The sequence below is a fragment of the Meles meles genome, chromosome 15 (assembly GCF_922984935.1).
Source record: "Meles meles chromosome 15, mMelMel3.1 paternal haplotype, whole genome shotgun sequence".
NCBI lineage: Eukaryota > Metazoa > Chordata > Mammalia > Carnivora > Mustelidae > Meles > Meles meles.
The window spans coordinates 50,604,037-50,627,500 of NC_060080.1; the positions used below are offsets into that span (position 1 = coordinate 50,604,037).

The 23,464-nt window shown below is 46.1% G+C and overlaps 2 protein-coding genes across 7 annotated transcripts in view; both read right to left on the minus strand.

Moving 5' to 3' along the window:
- DGUOK (deoxyguanosine kinase) overlaps positions 1 to 11,071 on the minus strand; it is a 29,248-nt gene extending 18,177 nt beyond the window's left edge. For 2 of the 6 annotated variants that reach the window (XR_006815111.1, XM_045979564.1), the window contains exons 1-2: positions 10,870 to 11,071; positions 389 to 567 (exon numbers count right to left, since the gene is read on the minus strand). Coding sequence is in view for 3 of the 6 variants with exons in the window: in XM_045979564.1 (XP_045835520.1) it covers positions 389 to 567; positions 10,870 to 11,053 (363 nt within the window). In the remaining 3 variants the exon portion in view is untranslated. Of the gene's footprint in view, positions 1 to 384; positions 568 to 10,869 lie in introns of all 6 variants that reach the window. The other 4 variants (XM_045979565.1, XM_045979569.1, XM_045979568.1 and 1 more) reach the window with 3 other exon arrangements.
- A 4,013-nt stretch (positions 11,072 to 15,084) lies between these two features.
- Positions 15,085 to 23,464, minus strand: part of ACTG2 (actin gamma 2, smooth muscle) — a 21,259-nt gene continuing 12,879 nt past the window's right edge. The window contains exons 5-9 of the mRNA XM_045979366.1: positions 23,288 to 23,372; positions 21,244 to 21,405; positions 20,306 to 20,497; positions 18,166 to 18,347; positions 15,085 to 15,307 (exon numbers count right to left, since the gene is read on the minus strand). Coding sequence (XP_045835322.1) covers positions 15,164 to 15,307; positions 18,166 to 18,347; positions 20,306 to 20,497; positions 21,244 to 21,405; positions 23,288 to 23,372 — 765 coding nt within the window. The 3' untranslated portion in view covers positions 15,085 to 15,163. The remainder of the gene's footprint in view (positions 15,308 to 18,165; positions 18,348 to 20,305; positions 20,498 to 21,243; positions 21,406 to 23,287; positions 23,373 to 23,464) is intronic.

Sequence of the window (23,464 nt, forward strand, 5' to 3'; positions counted from 1 at the left end):
ACCGCGACAAGATGGCCCTTCCAATTTCTAACCCTTCATAAATAAGTTTAAAAATCACTGTAATTAGCTCTTAATCCTGAAGGTCAGCTTCAGTAATACACTCAGGGGTAGGAATGACAAAGCCAGGACAGCTGGACATACTTTGGGAAACCACAAAGAACAGAGGCAGTCACTTATGTAGACATGTAAAAACCACAAAAATCAAAACTAAACATATTCAAAACAAGTCATATCCTCTCTGGCACATGTGGTCTGCTTTCTGGAATGAAATCATTTAAATAAAAAGAGACTCAAACTGGGCTGTTTCACCTACTTCGAGCAAATGAGATTATTACAATGAGTTTATTCACCCGTGCCGGCCAACTACCCACCACAACTGAAAACTTACTTTTTGGGTGCCAGCAGCCTGGACACTCTGCCATGTCGCTACAGGCTCTGGAGCTATGTGCCACTCGGGGTAAGTTTTCGTGAGTAACTTCACAAAGGTGGACTTTCCCACGGCTGCAATGCAAACAGCATCAGGGCTGCAGGAGAAGGCTGCGACGAAACTTGGGCACGGTGGCCTAGCTGAAGGCAACAAGTACCAGTTTTCCCAGTTTCAGCCCTCAGCCCCGTTTCTGTGTCCCACTCAGGATGGGGCAGGCCATGGTGACCAGTCCCATAATGAATACAGGGGGGGGGAGGGAGGAAAAAGACCCTTAAGATCTGACTTGCAGTGGTAATGCCCTAACCTCCCAGAGGCAAGGTATTTAATGACAGTTGGAAATGTAATAGGACGTCACCCACAGTAGAGGAAATCAGCTACTTAAACCGTAAGGCTTGAATCATATCTATTCTGTGACAGCGTAAAAACTGCAAGTTTTTCAGCAAAGAATAATTGAGATTAGGACCCTCATTCATTCAACAAACCTAACCAATATTTCCTGGAGTGCTTACTCCGGGCTCAGGACTGTCTGGCACTGGGGGTACAATGGCAAACAAAGCACAGAAGGGTTCTGCCCTCCCGGAGCTTGTATGGGAGATGTGTTCACGGAGTAACTAATAACAAACCTAAGTGCTAGGAAAGAAAAACACAGGACGGCTCTAACACAGCTCAGGAGACCAGGGAAGGTTCCTCTGAAGAAAGTGATGTCTGAGGTAAGATCTGAAAGGTGAGGAGGTAAGCAGGACAGGCATGGGGGAAGGGTGATCTAGGCAGAGGGAACCGCATAAACAAAGGCAGGGGAAAGAGAAAGAACCTGGTGCAGGACGAGACTGAAGAGAAGCCTGGGCATAGAAGAGGCATGGTCAAATGAGGGAGAAGAGTGGCTCCAGACACGTGTAGGGGCAGGGAGGAAGGCCATGCCAGATCGGGCACGACCTCACAGCATGGTAAGAAGTTTGAATCTATTCTAAGGGCAATGGGAAGTCAGTGGCAATGGATGTTAAGCAGGGAAATGATAGGATTCCATCTCGTTTTTAAAAAGATCACTCTGCCATCTGTGTAAGAACAGACTGACACAGAAGTAGGCAAACCAGTTAAAAGATAATAGCAGCCTGAACCAAGGGATTGCAGAGGAGGTGGAAAGTAGTGGTTGCTTTGAGAAATATTCTGGAGATGAAACTAACCTAGTACAACAAATTATCTCTTCCCATTCACGCCAATGTCTGGCCCATTACCTTCCTGAGCTCCAGATCACTATCCATGGGCTCTCCAGACACCTCCTCTTGGATGTCCCACAAACACCTCAGAGTCAATCTGCTCCCTACATGAATGAAGTCATCATCCCCAGCAGACTGAACCTCCTCCCATACCCAGACCTCAGGGGATGGCAGCAGCATGCTCCCTGTCAGAACTTCTCCCTCCTCTGCAAAATGTCAAGTAGCCACCAAGTCCTTTTGCACCTGCCTTCTAAATTTTCCCCATCTGTCCTTTTCTCTCCATTCCCACCTCCAAGCTCAGGATCAGGCTCTCATCTCTTGCCTGACTCTGGCTTTGCCCCCTTTAGTCCGTCATTCATACTGCAGCCACAGTGAACACAAAATAACACTGCTTAAAACCCTCTGACAGTACCCTACTGCCTTCACAAAAATCCAGCCCTTTAGCATGGTCTGCGAGACACAGCAAGATCTGGCCCCTGCGTGTACCTTCCTGGCCTCAGCTTCTTTCAGGCACCAAAGTCTTTGCAACTCCAATCATGCCTTGTTCTTTCCCACAGATGTGATTTTGCCAATGCATTCTCATTTCCTGGAGCACCTCCTCTCCTCACCTGGTCAACTCCTACTCAGTCTCCAAGATTCTGCTTAGATGTGCTTCCTGTATAAAGCTTTTCCAGAACCTGATGCCTCTGAGCTAGATCAGCTAATCATCCTTTATACTTGACCTGGCTTTCTGGGTAACAACTCATCACTGCAATTGTAACTGTCTTTCTCCAGGTAGAACAGGGGGCTCCTCTAGGCCACACAGGGTGGTACCAGAGCCCCGCACAATGACCTGACTGAATAAAACATTTAATACACTACTATTTCGGTTCCCTCTGATAATGATGTTTGTTAAAAATAAAAAAAAATGACAGGAGTATGTTTGGAGTTCAATCCCTTCTATGAGAGATGATCTTCTCAAGCCAAGTTCTACCCTGAGGAGGAACCCAAATGGAACCAAAAGGAGGAAGGCAGGCACCCTTCAAGTCAATTCTATCAGCCACTCATGGCTACTGTTGCAGGAATGAAGGGATGTCTCAGAAGAGCCCACACATCCATAAGGTGCCACTGATTACACAGCACTCCAGCTCCTGCCTGAACAACACAGGGTAAGAACAAACAACAGGAATCTCTGTGTTCTGTACAGTCATGCTCATCTCTCAGTTCCACCTCCACCCGGCCCATGTGTGCCTCTGCACATCCGTCCGCCTCTGCTCTTCCCACACTTCAGTGCATAAATGCCTTCCCCTGCTCTTCCTGGCCTGTATGTAAATCCCTTCCCCCTACCAAGCCTAAGGCCCCACCTCTTCCATGAAGTTTAGAATGTCTCTAGCATACATGGAATTCCCATCACACTGGGCAATTGAATCAAACAGCATCTATTAACTGCTTATGACATGTTTATAGCATTTAAGTGTTTTGATTGCTTCTTGGGTCTTAATTTTGGTTTCTTAACAGGATCTGACTTTCTGGGGTTGGGATCTAGGAATCTACATTTGTAAGTATGCCTCAAGAATGCATACTTCTATTTGAGGTTGCCATCCAGAACAATCTGATCAAAATCAACAGAGGTGGTTTTTAAAAAAAGTGTATGGGTTCTAAAACCACATACCAGACTACTGAGTAAAAGCCTACAGGCTTGTCATGAAGAACCTAACAGATTGACAGGAATTACAAATTGGTTCAGTTTCTATATTATCAGATATGTCCCTGCTGAGTAGCCCCTACTTTAAAATATTTGGCACAGATAGGCAAAATTTAGATTGTAGGTTGCTGATTAAAACTAAAACATGGTCCCTGCCTACCAGCCAAAAAGTTGTGGTTTTTTAAAAAGATTTTATTTATTTGACACAGAGAGACAGTGAGAGAGGGAACAAGCAGGGGGAAGGAGAAGCAGGCTTCCTGCCAAGCAGGGAGCCCGATGTGGGGCTCGACCCCAGGACCTTGGGATCATGACCCAAGCCAAAGGCAGACGCTTAAAGACTGAGGCACCCAGATGCCCCTAAAATGTTATTTTAATTAATAGGGAAAGATTAAGGCAATTGAGATTGCTAAGACTGAATGACTGTTAGAATTACATTTTTTTAAAAGTTAAAAACAATCCAAGAAACTATGCAGATCGAAAAAGAAGGGCCCTGAGGGTTAGGGAGTGCCAGCTTCACCTCTGAGATCAGACACTATTAGTTCATCTAAGGGCAGTCAGGACTCTGAGAAACCGACTCATGCCTTTTAAACACACAAAACCCGGAATGCCAACAAATTTGATGTAATGGGAAATACACAGTTCCAATTACTGGAACAATTACACCAGGGCAATACTCCTACCCTGCACCCCATTGCCCATTCAAAAGCTTCTGCAAAGCCGGTTTAGTAATCAGAAGCCAGTTTCAGCAAAGAATGACAGTAAATGATGGTGGCAGGTCCTAAGAGCTCAGAGAGCATGGGTCATTTGCCATAGGGCAGTATTTCTTAAGCTGTTCTAAAGGAACTCAGCTGTGCCAGGCACCAGCCACAAATATGGAATAATTTTAAAAGATAATTCAAAGTTATATATTCATATTAAAACCACACATAGCATAACATTTTTTAGTGCTATAATACCTAAGCATAAGTTTTTTCTTCCTGCTTGAGTTTTGACCGTTGTTGTTGTGGTTTTTTAAGATTTAGTTATTTATTTATTGGGGGGGGAGGAGCAGAGGGAGAGGGAGAGAGAATCTCAAGCTGATGCCCCACTGAATGTGGAGCCCAATACAGGGCTCAGTCTAACAACCTTGAAATCATGACCTAAGCCAAAATCAAGAGTCAGACACTTAACTATCTGAGCCACTCAGGCGCCCATTTTTTTGTTTTGTTTTTGAAGACTTTATTTATTTGACAGAGAGAGAGCACAAGCAAGGGGGAGTGGCAAAAGGGAGAGGGAGAAGCAGACTCCCCACTGAGCAGGGAGCCTGATGTGAGGCTCAATCCCAGGACCCTGGTTTCATGACCCACGCAGATGCTTAACTGACTGAGCCACCCAGGCGTGTCCTTGTTCTGTTTTTTAAGACATGTGTTTTAAAGTGTTCCCAGGGGCTTCCTAAGAGCGGTGTCTGCTTCTTTCCTGCTACACTGGCTTCCTCCTAGGGAGCAGAACACTCATGTCCACCAAAAGCCACTCTACTTTATACAACACTGGGCAAACAAGACAAAGCCCTCCCTTTGTCTGGTTTCTCTGCAAAACACGAGCCTCTTATGATATCATTATCACCATTTAGTTAGATCCCAGGTTCACTGTTATCTCTCAATATACTTTTTAATATCATGAGATCTGGGAGGTATCAGATCTCAGAATCAAACCTTCCTTTCAGACCTTAGCTATTACTGAACTTTATTATGTGTGCCATGACTTGGAAAACGGTAGGAGGTACTTTCCTAGGGTATATTAGTTCAACATGTTGATTTTTATTAGCACCAGGACTGTCATTCCACAAGCTGCATCAAAGAATTCTGTTGCTAATTTCCATCCTTTTCCTAAATCATGATCTGTTTTCCTTCCACAAATTCTTCTACAAACGATGATACCTGCAATTGCTACATTCTGCTAAAATCTAGCAATTAGATAGTATCTGATGGAACACCCTGAAGAATGTATTACTTTCAATGTAATACAGCTGTATTTTGAGGGAGCCTCTCAAACATACCTCCAGGCCTGTTCCTCTCCTGAACAAAATTTAAAACACAGGCAAAAATCCAATTCTGAAACCTTGTACCAAAAAGCAAACTAAGGCAGTAAATATACAACTATCTTAAACAAAAAAAGTCTCCCAAAGAACATTTAAAGCCTGTATTTCAGGCACTACGTTTGATGTTGTATCTATCCACTCACTCACCGACTAGGTACTAGAACTACAGTGATGAACTAGGCTGAGACCCTGCCCTTCAAAGAGCTTATACTCCACCTGCGAAACAAAGTACCCAGGATCAGAAAGGCTCGGAACCCAAAAGCATTCTGGGCAAACTTAACAAAAATCACTCCACAGGCTTAAAAAGAAACTTAATACCCTTTTTGCTCTGATTCCTCTTACTGTCTTTCCCATGGGAACTATGCTTAACAACAGCATATGGTCCAAACCCCTTTTGTTCAGCATGAGACCCCCACTGAATGGAAACCTTCCCTACCCCCACTTTGCCCACCATGTGATTCATCCTTTCATTGTCACCTTCTCAGTGAAGCCTTCTGGAACTCTCTCCAGCTCCACTTCACCTGGGAGGCAGAGCGAACCACTGCCTGCTCTGACTTTACCAAAGTATTACTTTATAATTACTTGTGACCTGTCACTCTCTCCACTTGCTTTCTGAAGACGCACACTGACTTGTTCCCTTTGCATCCTGCGTATCTAACCAGATAGCAGGAATGGAGATGGGTGGAATGAGGTGAAATCATGGAAACAAAGACTCCAATATACAACATTTAGAATAGGCCTTTTTTTCCCTCGAATCTTTGCCCGATTGTTTATACGCAATAAAAGCAATAGATGCACATTAGTGACATTAGAACATATGGAACATGCTATTAGAAAAGCTCTTTCCTCTGCTTATGTACAAGTCTCTAGACTGTAACAGTGACAAAGTTCTTCTTTTTTGGTTGGGTCTTTGAAAATCAAAGTGAGAATGGTCCGAGATGATTCACTGCGAGTATCTCATACAGCAATCCTTTCTTCACCTGAGGTCTATAATTATAAAGTAACTGGTCTGGGGAGGTAGTAATACCCATTGTTGCCAAGAATACACTTAGAAGATGGACTAAGTGTTTTCATTCTTAGATCTTAAGGGATTCTGGGCACCAAACTTTTGATTTCCAATCACACTTGGCATATGGTTTCCTAACTCATACTGGGCGCCATTGGGTGCTACTTCACTGACCCATTTTCCTTCTGTGTTGTGGTCTCACTCAGAGGAGCAGATCAACAGGACTCGGGGCAGCACGAGTACAAGAAAAGCCCCTCTAGACATATCTAACTTCGGTCAGGACAGGGGTTTACCTTCCTGTGTTCAGGTGTCCTGGAGGGGTACAGATTTGTTTGGGGACACCACCTGTGACTAGAGAACAAGATCACTCCTGACTTGATTGTAAAGCAGTTTAAAATATTCACTCCGTGGGCACCAGTGACTAACTTCCACACAGTATCAGCACAGGAGTCAGGCATCTGGCAAACACTGAAAGAATACAATGGGTCAGGCAGGGGCTTAGGCGCTGGTGATGCAAAGATGAGCAAGACCCAAGTCTTCCCCAACACCAGGGGAAGGTGTTGAGTGTACAAACAATCCCCACAGAACTCAAGCGCTGCAGCTGCTGTGGGTACAAAATGTTACGAGAGCACACAGAGGAGGCAGTGACTAATTCTGCCTGAGGACAGTCATCACGGTGTGTGGGGTGATGGACAGCAGTAGGAGGTAAGACAAGAAACAGCCAGCTTAGGGGCCCCCGGTCCACTTGCCATTAGTCACATTTCCCTTGGGCAAGTGCACGCACTTCCAAGGCTCCAACAACCAACCACCCCCACAATCCACAACTTCCATATCTGAAATCTTGGTCCCATCTCTCCATCTCAGGAACATGACCTAATCTACCTCTGAACATCTATCTCTGTATGTCTTACCTCCCCAGACTTCTTCCTTTATTTCCATCCTCAGTTTTGCATGTCCAAACTACAATCTTACTGTCATCCTCTATGCCTCTATCCCTCACCTCCAAGTGGCCACCTAGTCCTGTCAATCCCACTTCCAAAATCCCTCTCAAAACGCCATTCTTCTGTCCTTCCATTCCCTCTGCCCAGGCCTGCATCTTCCCACACTCTCAAGTACTACAACGACAGCCACAAAACTAGTCTGTCTACTCCAAATTCTATTCCTGCTCATTCACTCCACATGACGGACGCACAGCACTATGGGTACTGCAGCAAACAACACGTACGAAGAAAGTGCATGCTTTCTGTTCATCCCTTCTGGCCAATTTCTTTTTAAAATGAATCTGACCATGGCACGCACCAGCCTCAAGCCTTCAGTAGCCTCTCACAACCTACACAACAAACTCCTAGCACAGCCTGCTGCAGAGGCTGTTCAGCATCTGGCAAGTCTACCCTTCCGGCCTCTCGTCCTGCCCTCCAGGCACACTCCTGTTCTTAAAACTGCATGTCTCTTCAGGCTTTGCCTTGGCAAATGTGACTTCCTATACCTGGAGCATTCCTGCCTCATCTCCCCCTTGGGAATTCCTACCCCAGGGATTCTGAGTTCCCATGCCCAAACAATCATGGCACTCATCACATGGTACAGGAATTATGTTTAGAAGTCCTTCACTTGGCTGTGAGTTCCTTAAAGGACAGGAACTGTACCACATGGGAGTCTACCTTCATAGCAGGTACTCAGTAAGTCCTGATCCGAGTGAAAGCAAGGAAGAAGTAGATCCATCTAGAAAGGTTAAGAACAAAGGTCAGGAAAATTGGGAGAGGGAGCTCAAACTTTGCCTGATGGTCTGTCCAAGTACTTATTGTGTGAAGTACTTTGGTACTTCTCTGGGCTCTGAGAACAGAGCTTCCTTTAGAGGCATGTTTCCTAACCAGACATCTTTAACACCACGAGGCAGGGAGCAGGACCCTCCCTTCTCAGTCTTTTTGATGTTTCTGATTTGGCTGGAGAAACACAAAAAACAGATGTGGTGATTATCCTCACTTTAAATTCATGACCACTAAGTCCAAGTGGGTCCTTAATGCTAACTGGCAGCTCTACATTTCTCTTGCTCACTCACTAGACTAATTCATGTCTTTTCTCTCTCTTCACACTCATGCTACTTAGTTGAGCCTTCGTCCTATTTCGCTGAGAAAACAGCCGAAAGACCTTCCCCAAGTTCCCACCACGCCTACTCAAGTCATACTCATTTCTGTTGCCATTCAGTTACGAGGGAGAGAGAGCGCTCCTAACATAAGCTAACCTCTCTCCACTTCAGCAATAGATTCCACTCCTTCCTGCTTACTAAAATCACTCCAGTAATTATATCCTATCTCCTGCTTCACCAATTTCCCCGCCTCTACTAGACCATTTCCACCAGCTTACAAACATGATCTAATTCCTCTTACAAAAAGAAAAATCTGAAACCCCCGCAAACCCTCCCCATTTCAGCTACCACTCCATACCTCCCCTTTCTAGGAAAAGTTCCAGTTGTCTTAACCCACTGTCTCCAGTTCCTCACCTCCCATTTTCCCTGATCCTATGCTGATCAGACGTTCATCCTTACTGTCCCTAAAAACTGTTCTTCTCAAGTTCACTAAAGAGCTCTGTTACTTAAACAGCATTACACAGTTGAACGTTCCCATCCCCTGAGCACCTTCTTCATTTGGCTTCCGAGATATCAGTCTCTTTTGGTTTTGCTCTGACCTCAGTGGTCATTCCTTCTCAGTCTCTTTTGCCTGGTTCCTTCCCCAACTTCTTGAACATCTGGGTGCCCCATAGCTTCGTCCTTTCCATCAACACACAAGGTCTCCTGGCTTCAAATACTATCTAGATTTATACCTACAATGCAGGGAGACTCTGAACTCCAGACTTAAACATCCAACTGTCTTCAACATGTCCACTTAGATATCTAATAAGCACATAAAAACCTAATATGCCTAAAGATAGACCCCTGCAACCATCGCCTGCCCCCCGTCTGTTCTTCCCATGCTTCTCCATTTAAGAAAACTTGGAACTCCCATTCTTCAAGTTGTTCAGGCCAAAATGATTTGTCTTTATCTCACATTCTACACATCTGACACCAAATCCAGTCTGCCCTACCTTAAAATGTAACTGGAATCCAACTGCCTCTTTGCAGTACCATGACCACCCTGCTCCAATTCATGGTAACTCATCATTGCAGTAACCTCCTGACACCTTCAACTTTCATCGTATCAGCCACAGTCACATTTTTAAGATTTAAATCCACCATGGACTAAAGGCCTAGACAATTAAGCTATTCCCTACCTTCTCACCTCACGTCCTTCCATTCTCCTCCTTGTTCACTCTGCTCCAGCCACAATAGCTTTCCTCCTATTCCCTGAACACACTGTCCACCTTAGGGCCTTTTGCACTTGGTCTTTCCTCTGCCTGGGAGAATCTTCTCCTGGTTACCTACACGGTTTCATTCCCTCATTTTCTTCTGGTTTTTGTTCCAAAGTCACCCTCTCAGTGAGGCCTGTCATGACTACCATATTTAAAACTGCCATCTCCCTCAATTGCTCTTCCTTGAATTTTCTCCATCACATCCACTACTATCTAATATACTGTTTACTTAATTTATATTGTTTATTATTTATCGCTACTAGAGTTCCATGAGAGCATAGATTTTTTATTTGCTCTGTTTGGTGCTGTATCCTCAGGGCCAAGAACAGTGCCGGCATACAGAAGTTGCTCAAACGGTTATTTGTTGAATGAATAAAATGAGAAATTCTCAATTTGCTCCTAGAATGTCTTCAATACTCAACACCTGCTAATCTTTTTAGGGCTCAGCACCTTAGCTAGTAGAAGCATCAAGTCAGAATTTAGTAACAGTGAACTGAAGTGTTTGGCTTTCATTTCGTTGTATGATTACTTTTTATTTAAGATATTGGGTCTCTACTCTACATGTTTTAAGTTTAAAAAGTGACTTTCTTCCAAGAAAAACGTTAAGAAATTATACGGGACTAGAAGAGGGACACGGTAAAATAGTGTAAGTGGTATTGAACGGATTTTAGGAACTCTTAGGGTAGGTCTGCCAGAGAAAATACAGGACACCAGTTACATTTTAACTGTAGGTAAGTAATAATTTTTTTTTTCTAGTGTATGTCCCCAGTACTGCGTAGGACACACACTAAAACAGTATTCGTTATCTGAAATCCTATTTTAAATGAGCACCTTCCCCCCCACCCCAAATCTGGCAACCCTATCTTAGGCGAACAAAGAAATTACACCCTGCTCCTTGTCGCATCCATTGCGATCAGAGCAAGCTGGTAGACCTCTTGTCCTATCTACAGACTTCGTGGCTGTGGAAGAGTACTGAGGCCTGACATCCTAAAAATCAAAGAAGCAAAGGCCTCTCTAGGAGGGGATAGGCCCTGTGGCATCAGACTGCGGGGAAGGGGGGGTCTGGGCCCATCTCCCTTGCTCAGCTTCTCAGGCTAGCAGCCACTTTCCGGCCCTTACCAATATTTCCTTCGATGGAGAGCCTTCGAGGCCCGCGCTCCGCGTGCAAGCCCCTAGAGGGGCACACGCCACGGACCGCGCTCCGACCCATGGAGCTGGAAGGTGCGCGCAACAGCCTTCGAAGGAGCCGGGCCGCAGTCATTCCACCCACAACTTGCGCAGCTACCACTTCCGCCGCGAGCATTTCCGCCCTCGGTACAGCCGTTCCAGCGCTCGGGCGCGCCTATGACGTCAGGAAATCGCCGCGCAAGAAGTGGGTGGGGTAGAGCAGGCTGGGGGTGGGGCCAGAGGGAGGGGCGGCTCTGTTCTCGAGAAGTTTGTGCAGGAGCGAAGCTAGATGGAAAGACCTCAAACGCCGGTTGGGGTGCGGGAGAATTAGTAATTGCAGCTGTCACGGCGGCTTAGCCTCTCGGTGTTTGCCGAGCAAGTAACATCGTAACAGAGACACAAACTCTCTAATCTCATCACCTTTGTATTTTTGTGTAACTTTACAATAAGTCATAACTAAAGACAAATCGAAGTAACTGTAATTGCAAACGAGGCTTTTCCAGGTGTTTGTTGTCTGCCTTTTATTCTAATATGGGTAGCAACTGGACTATTTCAAGTAGGAAAATGACACGATCTGTTGAGGTACACAGATTAACTTTTTCCCACTCACGGTGACGCGCAACACAATGTTGGCACATTATCGAATTAGTCAAATTAGTTTCGGTACATTCCACCTCCTAGTTTGTCTTTTGAATGAATAAATAAGCGTTCGCCGGGTCGATTTGCATAGTAGCCCCAAAATCCCATTAGGCTGAAGTGGGTGGAGGCTCAGGGTCTGAGTGGAATTGGTTTAAAACAGATAGATTAGGTTCTGTGGGCGTGAACAAAGGCGGGGATGAGGAGCTCTGCTGGCTTGGGGCGGTGGGGATGCCGAATGGGATTTGTCTCAAAGGCTGAGCAGAACCCGGGTAGAGACTCGCCGCTGTTTGAAACTAGAGCCCAGCGGTGGGTGGAGAGCTGTGCTCTGAGGAGAGGCAGTGACCGTTCTGTTGCCCCCAGGTGAGACTCTGACTGGCTTTGTCCTGCCACACCCCATTGTCATAACGACTCTTTATGAAATGTCAGAGGGTATTTCCTCCTCCCACCGCTGAAACCAGAAGAGTCAAAGCAAGAGTCCCAACAGTTAAACGGGCCTTCAGGCAGCACTCTTAAGAGATGGGAGGTTTTAGGAAACGGGGACGTAATTGCAAGGGGTTGGGGAGGGGTCCGTGGCTGGGACACCTGTCTTGCATAAAAAGCACAAGACTTTCTTCTTATACTGATGTTCATATGGGATGGTTGAACTGATGTTCATATATTAAACACATTTAAAAATATATGTTATAAATTTATTTAGGATAACCTGGATGGAGCACCAATGGATAGTGGAACAGTTAAAAATCTGTCCCATCCTCTGCTCCCACTCTCACAACCACCTCCGTGTCAAAATACCGCCTACATTTCTTATTATGTAAACTCAGACTTGGAAAATATTCATCCAAAAAAGTTTGAGAAAGGCTCTTGGCACTGGGAAAGCCTCTCTGCCCTTTCTGTCACCAGGGACATTTAAGGAGTAGTTAAGGGTGTGGGCTCCTGAGAGCTGGCGGTGAGGGTTCAGAAATATAACCCACAAAAAGCACTTACCTCCTGTCACACAGCTACCATCCAATGTGCTTTCCATAATCAGTAATGGCTGCCTTCAGCTTGACACTCAGTTCCCGGGACATTACTGCTGTTTATCTTTAGTTGACTCTCTGGTGTACTTCCTCTCTCCTCAGACCACTGTAATGCACCCATGTCCTCCTCACTATCAGCATATGACTTGACTTCCAATGATGACTTCAAGGACAGCACTTTTTTTTTTTAAGATTTTATTTATTTACTTGAGAGAGAGAGAATGAGAGGGGGAGAAGGTCAGGGGGAGAAGCAGACTCCAGGTGGAGCTGGGAGCCCGATGCGGGACTCGATCCCAGGACTCCAAGATCATGACCTGAGCGGAAGGCAGTCGCTTAACAAACTGAGCCACCCAGGTATCCCAAGGACAGCACTTCTTGAAGTGGGGCAAGACTGGGTTGGGGCAGGGTGAGGAACAACAGGTCAGCCTCCTCACCTTCCTCCACATGGAGAGTCTGATGCATCCCTCTACAGTAGGGATTTGTCAGTGCTCCATATTTCCTCCCATCGTGTGTGTGTGTGTGTGTGTGTGTGTGTGTGTGTGTGTGTGTGTGTGACTGCCCTCTGGCCTCCTCCCCATGCTTTCTCTCCCAAAAGCCAGTGCCTGCAGCTCTTCTTTGCAAGACTGCCCTTGGCCTCCTGGAGCCCTTTCCCAGTCCCTGTGGAAAGCCTGACTTTACCTTCCCTCAGAGTGCACCTTCCCCAATTACTGATAGGCCAGGGCGAAAGCCTGGTTTGCATCCAGTCAGGCTTGTACACCAGAGCTGCCTGGGGACTCAGATAAGCCATCCTCTGTGGAACTCTGTCTGAGAGGTTCCCTGCTGGGCTTCTTACCCATTCTTTTTTTTTTTTTTTTCTTTTTTTTTTAAGATTTTATTTATTTATTTGACAGAGAGAGAGATCACAAGTAGGCAGAGAGGCAGGCAGAGAGAGAGGAAGGGAAGCGGGCTCCCCACTGAGCAGAAATCTCGATGCGGGGCTCTATCCCAAGACCCCGGGATCATGACCCAAGCTGAAGGCAGAGGCATTAACCTACTGAGCCACTCAGGTGCCCCTTCTTCCCCATTCTTGTCCTGCATCTCCTACTCTGCTCACTGGTTTCCCCAGAAAGCACTTTGTTAAATCACTTGCCTGTGTATCCTCACTTCAGGGTCTGCTTTTGGGAAACCTGTCTTAGACATAAGTCCACTAGGGAGTTTTGTAAAACATGCTTCTCCACCCCACCTCGGAGGGCAAGGGCAGGGATGACAGAGGAAGCTTATCTTGATGTCGAGGTCTGTGTACTTCCACTGTTTCCAAATAGATGTGTCTGGGAAGGCTCACAGCCAAGTGGGATCTGCTCAGGAGCATCGAGGATAGGACGTGAGTAGGTAGAGATAGTGAAGGGTACACCAGGCAAAAGTGGGAATCTAGTTCTGCTATTAACTAGCTGGGTTGAACACATTAACTCATAAACTAGCTATAAAATGGGAATGATACTAGTACCTGCTAATAGGGTTATGGTGAGGAAGTCCATGGAAAGCTCTTAACCTAGGGCCTTGCATAGTATAAGCACTCGACCAATGCTAGCTATTATTATTAGCCTTTGTTTTCTCGTCATACTTTATGGGTGCTTCTATTTCACCTTAAATCATTGTCGTGTATGTGCCCCCCCTTTTATGTAATGATACTTTGATGGGCAGGAATCATCTTTGCTGGATACATAAGTCCCATGTGGCCTTACCCAGTAATAACAGATGCCCCAAACTCAGTAAATACTTGTGACATTTTAACAGAATTGACTAAGGGCAGGGAGTGGGGAACAAATAACAAGAAAGAAAGAGACTAAGAGAGAGAAAGAGAGAGAGGAGGAGGAGAAGGAGGAGGAGGAGAAGAAGAGGAAGAAGAAGAAGAAGGGGGAGAGGAGAACCAAGAACAAGATGGGGAGGGGGAGAAGAAGAAGAAGGAGGAGGAGGAGGAGGAGAGAAGGTAAAGAAAAAAAAATTCTTCCTAAGGTCGCTGCTCCTTTCTTGGTTAGCTTTGAGGCAAAATAAAGCCTAATCCTCAATAACAAAGGGCCTCATAGAGATCTTAAGCCCATTATGACCTTCCACCACCCAAATTCAAACATTGTGCTTGAACCACTCTTATGTCACAGCCTATAAACCTTTTGTTTCCCCTTCCAGTCACGTTCTGTATGTTGCCCTTGAGTTACAAGGACTTACACCTCTGAAAGTCCTTGTTTCTTTACCTGCCACCAAGAGTCATCTAGCCCTCATTCTTACTCATGTTCAAGGAAAGGGAAACAAGGTAGTATAGTAGGAGTACTAGCTTTAGAGTCAGTCACACGGATTTCATCTTGGTTCTCTGGCCTTTAGCAAGTTCTTAACTTCTCTGAGCCTCAGTTTCCTCATCTGTAATAAGGGAATACACTCACCTCACAGGATCACTGTGGATGAGTAATAAGGTGTGAAAAACCCTCAGCACTGTGTGAAAGTCCAGGGTGGGGGAAAACAAAAGCCCCACACAGAGAAGTAAGGCTTTGCAGGTTTTAATGTTTCATGACGGGTAACAGAGCAGTCTCCAGGGGAACTCCAGAGAGTCTGTTCTGACTTTAGAAGCACTTCCTGTGTACAATGGAGGGCCCTGCCTCGTCATACTCGGGCTTGCTGATCCACATCTGCTGAAAGGTGGAGAGAGAAGCCAGGATGGAGCCTCCAATCCAGACCGAGTACTTCCGCTCTGGGGGAGCAATAATCTGCAAAGAATAAATGTGGTGAATCACGATTAGTGCCCAAGGGAATAGGGAACTGGTCCAGGAGATCCTCTCATCACAGTGCGGGGCTGCCCCAGATAAGGACCGCCTCCAGTCAGAAACAAACACGGTAAAACCTTGGGGTAGATTAGATTGTTGGCTCAAATCTTTATTCCGGCCCTCAGTCCTCCCCCCATGGGAAGGGCACACTGTTTTGCCTTGTGACTTTGGGGCTGGGCTCTGTATTTGCTTTGAGGGATGGGACTTTGGCAGACGTGACACAAACAGGAACTTGAAATGTGCCTCAGGCAGGAAGTTGTGCTTCTGCCTTGATGAGAAGGGCTTCCCTTAGGAGGCTGCTGGCCCCTCAGCCTGGGCCCCAGCAGGAGAGCTCCGGACCTGACCCGAGCTGGCCAGCCCGGCAGAGCTGCCAAACCAGGCCTGACTTAAGACTGCTCACTCCCATCTGACCTGCAGTTACACACGTGATAAACACTTAGGGCTCTGTCCCTGAGATTTCACAGTTCCTTGCTCCTCGGCAATAGATGACAAAGACAAACATCGACAGGGACAGCACCTCTCTGTTCTTGCCTGGAGTTCGGCTGTGTGGGCAGCTAAGGCTGAGCTTCTGCCAATCCTGAGTCGGCCAGAGCACTCAGACCCTGTCTTGAGTCTCATCTGTTGATAGCCACTGGTAGCTGACAAGTTCTCAGGTTCATAGACACATGGTGCATCCCTGCCACTGGGAGTCCCAAGCTTAGCTTCTAGAAATTGGTTGCCAGTTAGACAACTTTGAACACCACCTACAAGTGGATCCAGAGGGACAGCCACTAAAGGGTCAAAGAATCCAGGGCCAGAAAAAAATGGGACACGGAACTGATTGTTTTTGTCTCCTTAAACCCTCTCTACATCTTTCCTAAGTTGCAGAGATCATGGAATTGCAGAAGAAGTGTCGTGAGCAGTTATCTTATTATTCAGTCAGACAAAGGCACTCGGTCACTCTTTGGACTGATACTTCAAGGACCAGCACAGTCACATTATTGCTGTGTGGCTCAGGCTGTGACAAGAGTCCTGGGCTGGGGTCCTCCGTCTCAGTGCCAACCCACCTCACCTCTCTTCTCCCATCTCCTCGACATCTGTCTCATCTCCCCAGTTCCTCTACACAAATCTGGCTGTCCCGTTTGGCAGGGCTGTTCGTACCTGCACACACACACACACACACACACATACCCTGGGCACCTTTGTTTGGTCTAATTTCCCCTGCCTCGAGTGTCCTTTCCTCTCCTCCTGTCTTTTTTTTTTTTTTAAGTTCTGATTTTTTAAAAAGATTTTATTTATTTGACAGAGACAAGTAGGCAGAGAGGCAGGCAGAGAGAGAGAGGAGGAAGCAGGCTCCCTGCTGAGCTGAGAGCCCAATGTAGGGCTCAATCCCAGGACCCTGGGATGAAGACCTGAGCCGAAGGCAGAGGCTTTAACCCACTGAGCCACCCAGGTGCTCCCCCCGCCCCACGTCTTATTTACATTGCCCACTCAGTGATCATGTCTCCTGATTAGATTCTAAACCCCCTGAAGGCTGGCACGTGCTGTTAAACTCAGGGCAGTGGGTTACGAATTGGGATATGCATGGAAATGCATGTGTGTTATCAGTGTAGGTGATGGGGGTGCCCCGGATCTGGTGACCAGAATCTGGGGGTGAGGTGGGATGTAGTCAATGGTCCTGGTAAAAAGCCCCTGCCTTGGGCCTGGTGCCATGCCCCCAGTGTGGCAGGCTTCAGGAAGCGTGGCTGCCCCAGTGGCTCCCCATGAGAAGGGCCCACAGGCTCCCACCCATTTTCCGGTAACCGGCTCTGCATGCCTTTGCTGAGCACCATCGGCTAGGCAGGGGGAAGGCCTGGGGCAGCCTTCCTTTGTGGAAAAGTTTCTTAGAATACACTTAGATGTAGCAAACTCCCAGAGACCAACTTTACTGTGAGACTTTGTAACTCTCAACCTATTATCTCTCTTCAATTCCCAACTCCTTTTCTAAACCTGCTAGCTGCAAAGTTCCTAGAAGCCCTAAAAAGCTCTGTATGGTGCCTGGGTGGCTGGGTTGGGCTTCTGCCTTCAGCTCGGGTCATGATCTCAGGGTCCTGGGATCGAGCCCTGCATTGGGCTCCCTGCTCAGTGGGGAGCCTGCTTCTCCCTCTGTCTCTGCCAGCTGTTCCACCTGCTTGTGCGCTCTCTCTCTCTGTCAAATGAATGAATAAGATCTTTAAAAAAAAAAAAAAAAGTTCTGTATGGTTGCTTGGGGACCAGAGGCTGGAGAGAAGCTGAAGACAAGAGGGCCCCTATTCTGACGAGGCCTGTGCGGTGAGCCGCCTTGGTGAGTAGCGGCATGGGGAGGATGGGAGCCAAGAGGACACAACAGATCACAGGTTGTCCAGGAATCAAGTGAGTCTGAACCAGAAGCCTGCCCCCACGCCAAACTTTCTCTCTGGAACTTTGACCCTCCTCTGGGTGAACACGCACATCCCTTTTAAAGTCTAAAGATGCTATAGCGTTGCTTCCTTCTTTTCTTCCCTCCCTTTCCCTGGTCTTGATTGCATCCTCAGCCCCTCAATATTCTCTTCCTCCCAAATTCTTTCACCCCTTGTCATAGGACATCATAGGGTTGCATTTGAGATCCCATGTTCAACGTGTCCCCATTTCATCCGTGCCTGAGGAACATAATCCCTTGAGATGAAATCTGTCCCAGACCAGGAGACTGCTGAGCCCAGGAGGCCACCGATCTACGGGCCAGGCAGACTGACTTGGAACATCTCCCAGGCACGCAAGTCTTTATCCCAAGGACTGGGTTGAGGGATCTGGGGAGCAGGACCCACCTTGATCTTCATGGTGCTGGGGGCCAGGGCTGTGATCTCCTTCTGCATCCTGTCAGCAATGCCAGGGTACATGGTAGTACCCCCCGAGAGCACATTGTTGGCATATAAGTCCTTGCGGATGTCAATGTCACACTTCATGATGGAATTATAGGTGGTTTCATGAATCCCGGCGGACTCCATGCCTACACAGGTCATAGTAAGAGTCAGCACCCGTCAATTCATAAACACCCACACCTCCAGCTCCTCAAGGGATCCTTCTGTTGTTGCAACTACCTTAGCTCAGACCCTTAATCATATCCCAGACAGCTTACAGTATCAGACCTCCAACTGGCCTTTGGTTCCTCCTGTTCCGATTGATCTTTCACATTGATCAGCTAAGGCATATTTCTGCAGTCAAATGCTCTACCCCTGAGCTATACCCCCTAGCTAAGTCATATTTCTAAGGGAACACTTTCACTGAGTCATCTTTTTTCAAGCTTTATTGAGTTATAATTCACATATCGTAATATTCACCCTTCTAAAGTCCAGCAGTTTTTATTTGATTCATGGACTGTGCAACCACTCCAAAATCTAATTTTAGAACATCTATAACACCCCAAAGAGAAACTCCATACCCTTTAGTAGACACTGTGATCTTCCCCTTCACCCTTCCCCCAGTCCTAGGGGACCACTAATTTATTTTCTTTCTCTATAGACTGGTCTGTTCTGGACATTTCATATAAATGGAATCCTACAATATGTAGCCTTTTGTGTCTGGTGCCTATCACTTAATGGCATGTTCATGTTCACATTTCAACCCATGTTTTCAAGGTGCATCTATGTTAGAGTGTGTGTTGGTGCTTTAATCTCTTTTATTGTCAAAAAATGTTCCATTGCATGCGTATACTCATCATGTCATCCTTGACAGCCCCCCCTTATCTACAGGTTACATCTAGCTACCTTAGTTCCCCCCGGGGCTTTCCACAGTGAAAGGCCTGTAGGCCAAACTAGTTCATGCCCACCTCCTGGCCTCCCCCACCTCTAGTCTTTCCTCCATATGACATAATTTCACACTGAGGTTAGAGGAATCTCCCTAAAATACAAACCTAACCCGGCTACAGTGCTGCTTCACAGCTTTCAGGAATCTCATGGCTGATATGATTAACCATTACACTCTTGGTGTGGTCCAGCAACTCTCTCCATTTTCCCGTGTGCAAACACACACACACACACACACACACACACACACACACACCTCTCATCGTGTCCCAAGTAGAACATGACCTTGCACACCTCCATGCCTTCACACGTACCCTTCCATCTGCCTTGGATGCCATCTGCCATCCTGCACTCCTTCTGCCCCCAGATACCATTAAATGATACTCATTCTTCAAGATTCTGCTCAAATGTTCGCCTTCCCTAAGAAGACTTTACTGATCTCTTAGGCTTATATCACTTTGTTCAGCTGCTATGTGCCACTGCTGTCTGTTAACATTTGCTTACAGGCCTGACTCTTCCTACTCAGTCCTCAAAAGAGTCGTTGTCCTTGTACTAAATAGTCTTGTACTTAGTCCTTGTTGCAACCCCATCTAGTAGGCACTAATCATTATTTCCACTTTATAGATGAGAAAACTGAGGTTTGAGGAAGTAACACATCCAAGGTGACAGGCTCTAAAGGGGCAGAATGAGGACCTGAGACCAGGTCTGACCCCAAACCCATCCTGTTTACTGCTATGGGTTTTGGCCCCGGTGACTTCAATCCAAGAAGTGTTTTGTGTATTAGCCTTATTCTTAGTTTTATGTTATATTCCCTATTCTGCTTTTCTTTTATTTTGATTTCCCTATCCTTTTATTTAAAATCAGATTTTATCGGGGCACCAGGCTGGCTCAGTCGGTATAGCATATGACATTTGATCTTGGGGTTGTGAGTTCAAGCCCCATGTTGGGTGTGGAGCTTACTTAAAAAAATAAAATCTTACAAATAAATAAATAAAAGTTAGATTTTATCTGGTTGTATTGTTGATGTGTTTTGGCCCTTCCTGGAAAAGTATGGACTATGTATGAACTATAAACAAAGTGTGCATGACTCCTGGTGTTTTTCCCACTCCTCCACCTCACCCCCTCTGCTCCCAGTTAGCAGGGACAGAGGGCAGCACCTCACCAATGAAAGAAGGCTGGAAGAGGGTCTCGGGGCAGCGGAAGCGCTCGTTGCCAATGGTGATGACCTGCCCATCTGGCAGCTCATAGCTCTTCTCTAGGGAGGAAGAGGAGGCTGCCGTGGCCATCTCGTTCTCGAAGTCAAGGGCCACATAGCACAGCTTCTCCTTGATGTCTCGCACGATTTCTCGCTCGGCTAGAAAGAGAAGGAATGACAGAAAATAGATCCTCTGTTCTGTTAGTTTGTCCTACTTTGATCGCCATGAAAAACTCTTCTTCTACTTTGGATTAATTTTTAGGACAAATGTTAATTTTTCATTCCTCTTCCTAAAGTGCAAGTCCAAAATCTTGATTCCCAGGCAAAACTTTGCATGGGCTTTTCTCCTTGTTGTCTTTACTCTGCCCTGACAAAGCTACGGGCCTTCCTGAGGGCGTCACAGGACACAATACTGGTACAGACGTAGGAGGATTTGTTGTGATCTTATAGAATCTAGGAAAGCTCCTGCCTAAAGTCTCCTCTTGCCTGAGCTGGGCACTGAGCCATGACAACTTCTTAGAAATTCAGACCTTATTTATTCCATGTGTCCTCAGAGAAACCATAAATTCCCTTCAGTAACAAAATGCATCATCAGATTTTTGCTATCATTCAACCCCGTAAAAACCAGAGATAGCAAGTCCCTGGGGAAGGAAGGAATGCTGTGAAAGGGCACTTAAGGAGGCCTTGTCCCCATCCCGAGACCATCTCAGTTGGGAACCTTCTGCCATAAATAAGGCCGCCTTGACTATCTGTCTTGTCCAGGGGCCCAGTTCCAGCCTAGAACCCTCCCCATCTATCTTTAGAGAATTTGAGGATGGGGGCCACAGACTTTTCATCAGAGAACGTTTGGTCCCAGATCAGATTTGGTTTGAGCTCAAGTCAGAATCAGGAAAGGGGCTGGATACCTGTAGTCACAAAGGAATAGCCTCTCTCTGTGAGGATCTTCATGAGGTAGTCAGTGAGGTCACGGCCAGCCAGGTCAAGGCGCATGATGGCATGGGGCAGTGCGTAGCCCTCATAGATGGGGACATTGTGGGTGACACCATCCCCGGAATCTAGCACGATGCCTATGGAGAGAGGGGATAGGACCTATGAAAACTTCTTGTCTTTCATCTTTCAGGGACCAGTTGCCAAATGGTCTTCAACTACCATATTTTTCTCCAGCAGCTGAGAAAATTCACCCACCATAAGGATCATCAGTAAAATTTTTTGTGTACTTCATTTATCCTCCCAAATGAGACTGTAGCCTTCTGGAAGGCAAGTAAAACATCTTCCCTTCTTGTATTCCTTAAAACACTTTCACAGTACTGGGGCGCCTGGGTGGCTCAGGTGGTTAAGCAACTGCCTTCAGCTCAGGTCATGATCCTGGAGTCCTGGGATCGAGTCCACATCAGGCTCTCTGCTGACCCTTCCCTTCTCAAGCTCTCTCTCTCTCTCTCATTCTCTCTCTAAAATAAATAAATAAAATCTTTAAAAAAAACCACTTTCACTGTACTGCATATCTGTCAATGTGCATCTTAATTGCCAACGCTTTAAGGGAGACTGGATAATTTGCATATCCTTCTGGCATTAAACTAACCCATATGCACATGCATGGAGAATGTTAGATCTGGAAGGGACTATAAAAACCAGCTGATTTGAAAAAAAAAATTAACATTCCCTACTGATGAAACTTAATAAACCATGGAGGGAAATGAGCTTTTCATTATGATAATAAATATCTCTCAGTCCAAAAGCCATATCATAACTGATGGAGAAACAGTATAATATTATTATTGCTTTATTATTTAATATAGTCCTAGATGTTCTAGCCAAAGCAATATGACAGAAAATAGAAAAAGAGATAACAGAACTGTCAGTTTGCAGATGATGAAGCTGTATACCTGGAAAACCCAAGAGAACCAACTGAGACATGATTAGCACAAATAAGATGGTTCAGTAAGGGCCAGAAGCAAAATAAGTACCCAGGGATCAGGAGCTTACACTTGTACAAGGGCGTTGATCAGAGCATGTTTTGCAATAAAAAATAAAAACTGGAGACGACCATAAAGTCCAGCAGTAGAGAAATGGTAAAACAAATGAGTAAGTTATAGAACCATCACACATTCCCCATCACTGTCCTTGTCATCAGCAGTGAAATTATCTTTTGTGTTTGCCCTGCTCCCCCTACTAGACTGGTAGCTCTGTGATGGCAGGGCTGTCTTCCTTGTTGGTTTGCGCCCATGGGCTGGTGTAGTCTTTGCCCCATGGTAGGGAGTAATGGAAAAATACCTGATGAATGACTGAATGGACGAACAAATAATGAATATTTGAATGAATGAATGTTGAACTATGTTCATGGAAGCCGTCAAGTCCCCATTAGAAATTGCTTTTTTTTTTTTTAAAGATGGTATTTATTTATTTGACAGACAGAGATCACAAGTAGGCAGAGAGGCAGGCAGAGAAAGAGAAGGGGAGAAGCAGACTCCCCGCTGAACAGAGAACCCAATGCAGGGCTCGATCCCAAGACCTTGAGATCATGACTTGAGCCAAAGGCAGAGGCTCAACCCACTGAACCACCCAGGCACCCCCCCCCATTAGAAATTGCTTTATCTTGAAGTTCCCTCTGTTTCCCTTAGCACCTTTCTATACAAAGGGCACACAGATAGCCACATCACAAGTTCATGAGCAGGAACATTCCAGTATTCTTGGAAAGTGTGTGTAAGCTCGGGGACTGACTGCTGTGAGGAAAACGGCCCCTGCTGGATGTACCGGTCATGCTTGGTTCATATAAATCCTTGCCAGCTCTACCGGGTAGACCTGAATGCATTCCTTTCTGTTACCTCTATGCAGGGTTTTCCCTGGACTTTGACTGTCCCTTTGATTCTTCTGAGCAGGAAACTCTGCGGGAGCCCAGCTTTCTCTTCTGCCCCCCAGAGTCAGGAAGGGATGGGATTACAGGTCACTTACCTGTTGTACGGCCAGAGGCATAGAGAGAGAGCACAGCTTGGATAGCGACGTACATGGCAGGAACATTGAAGGTCTCAAACATGATCTGAAAGAACAATGCGGGATACAGGATGATCTGGCAGAAATCACAGTGCCTCTTGGCCCACAGGATGGTTTTAACCTTATTAAAGGCAAGAG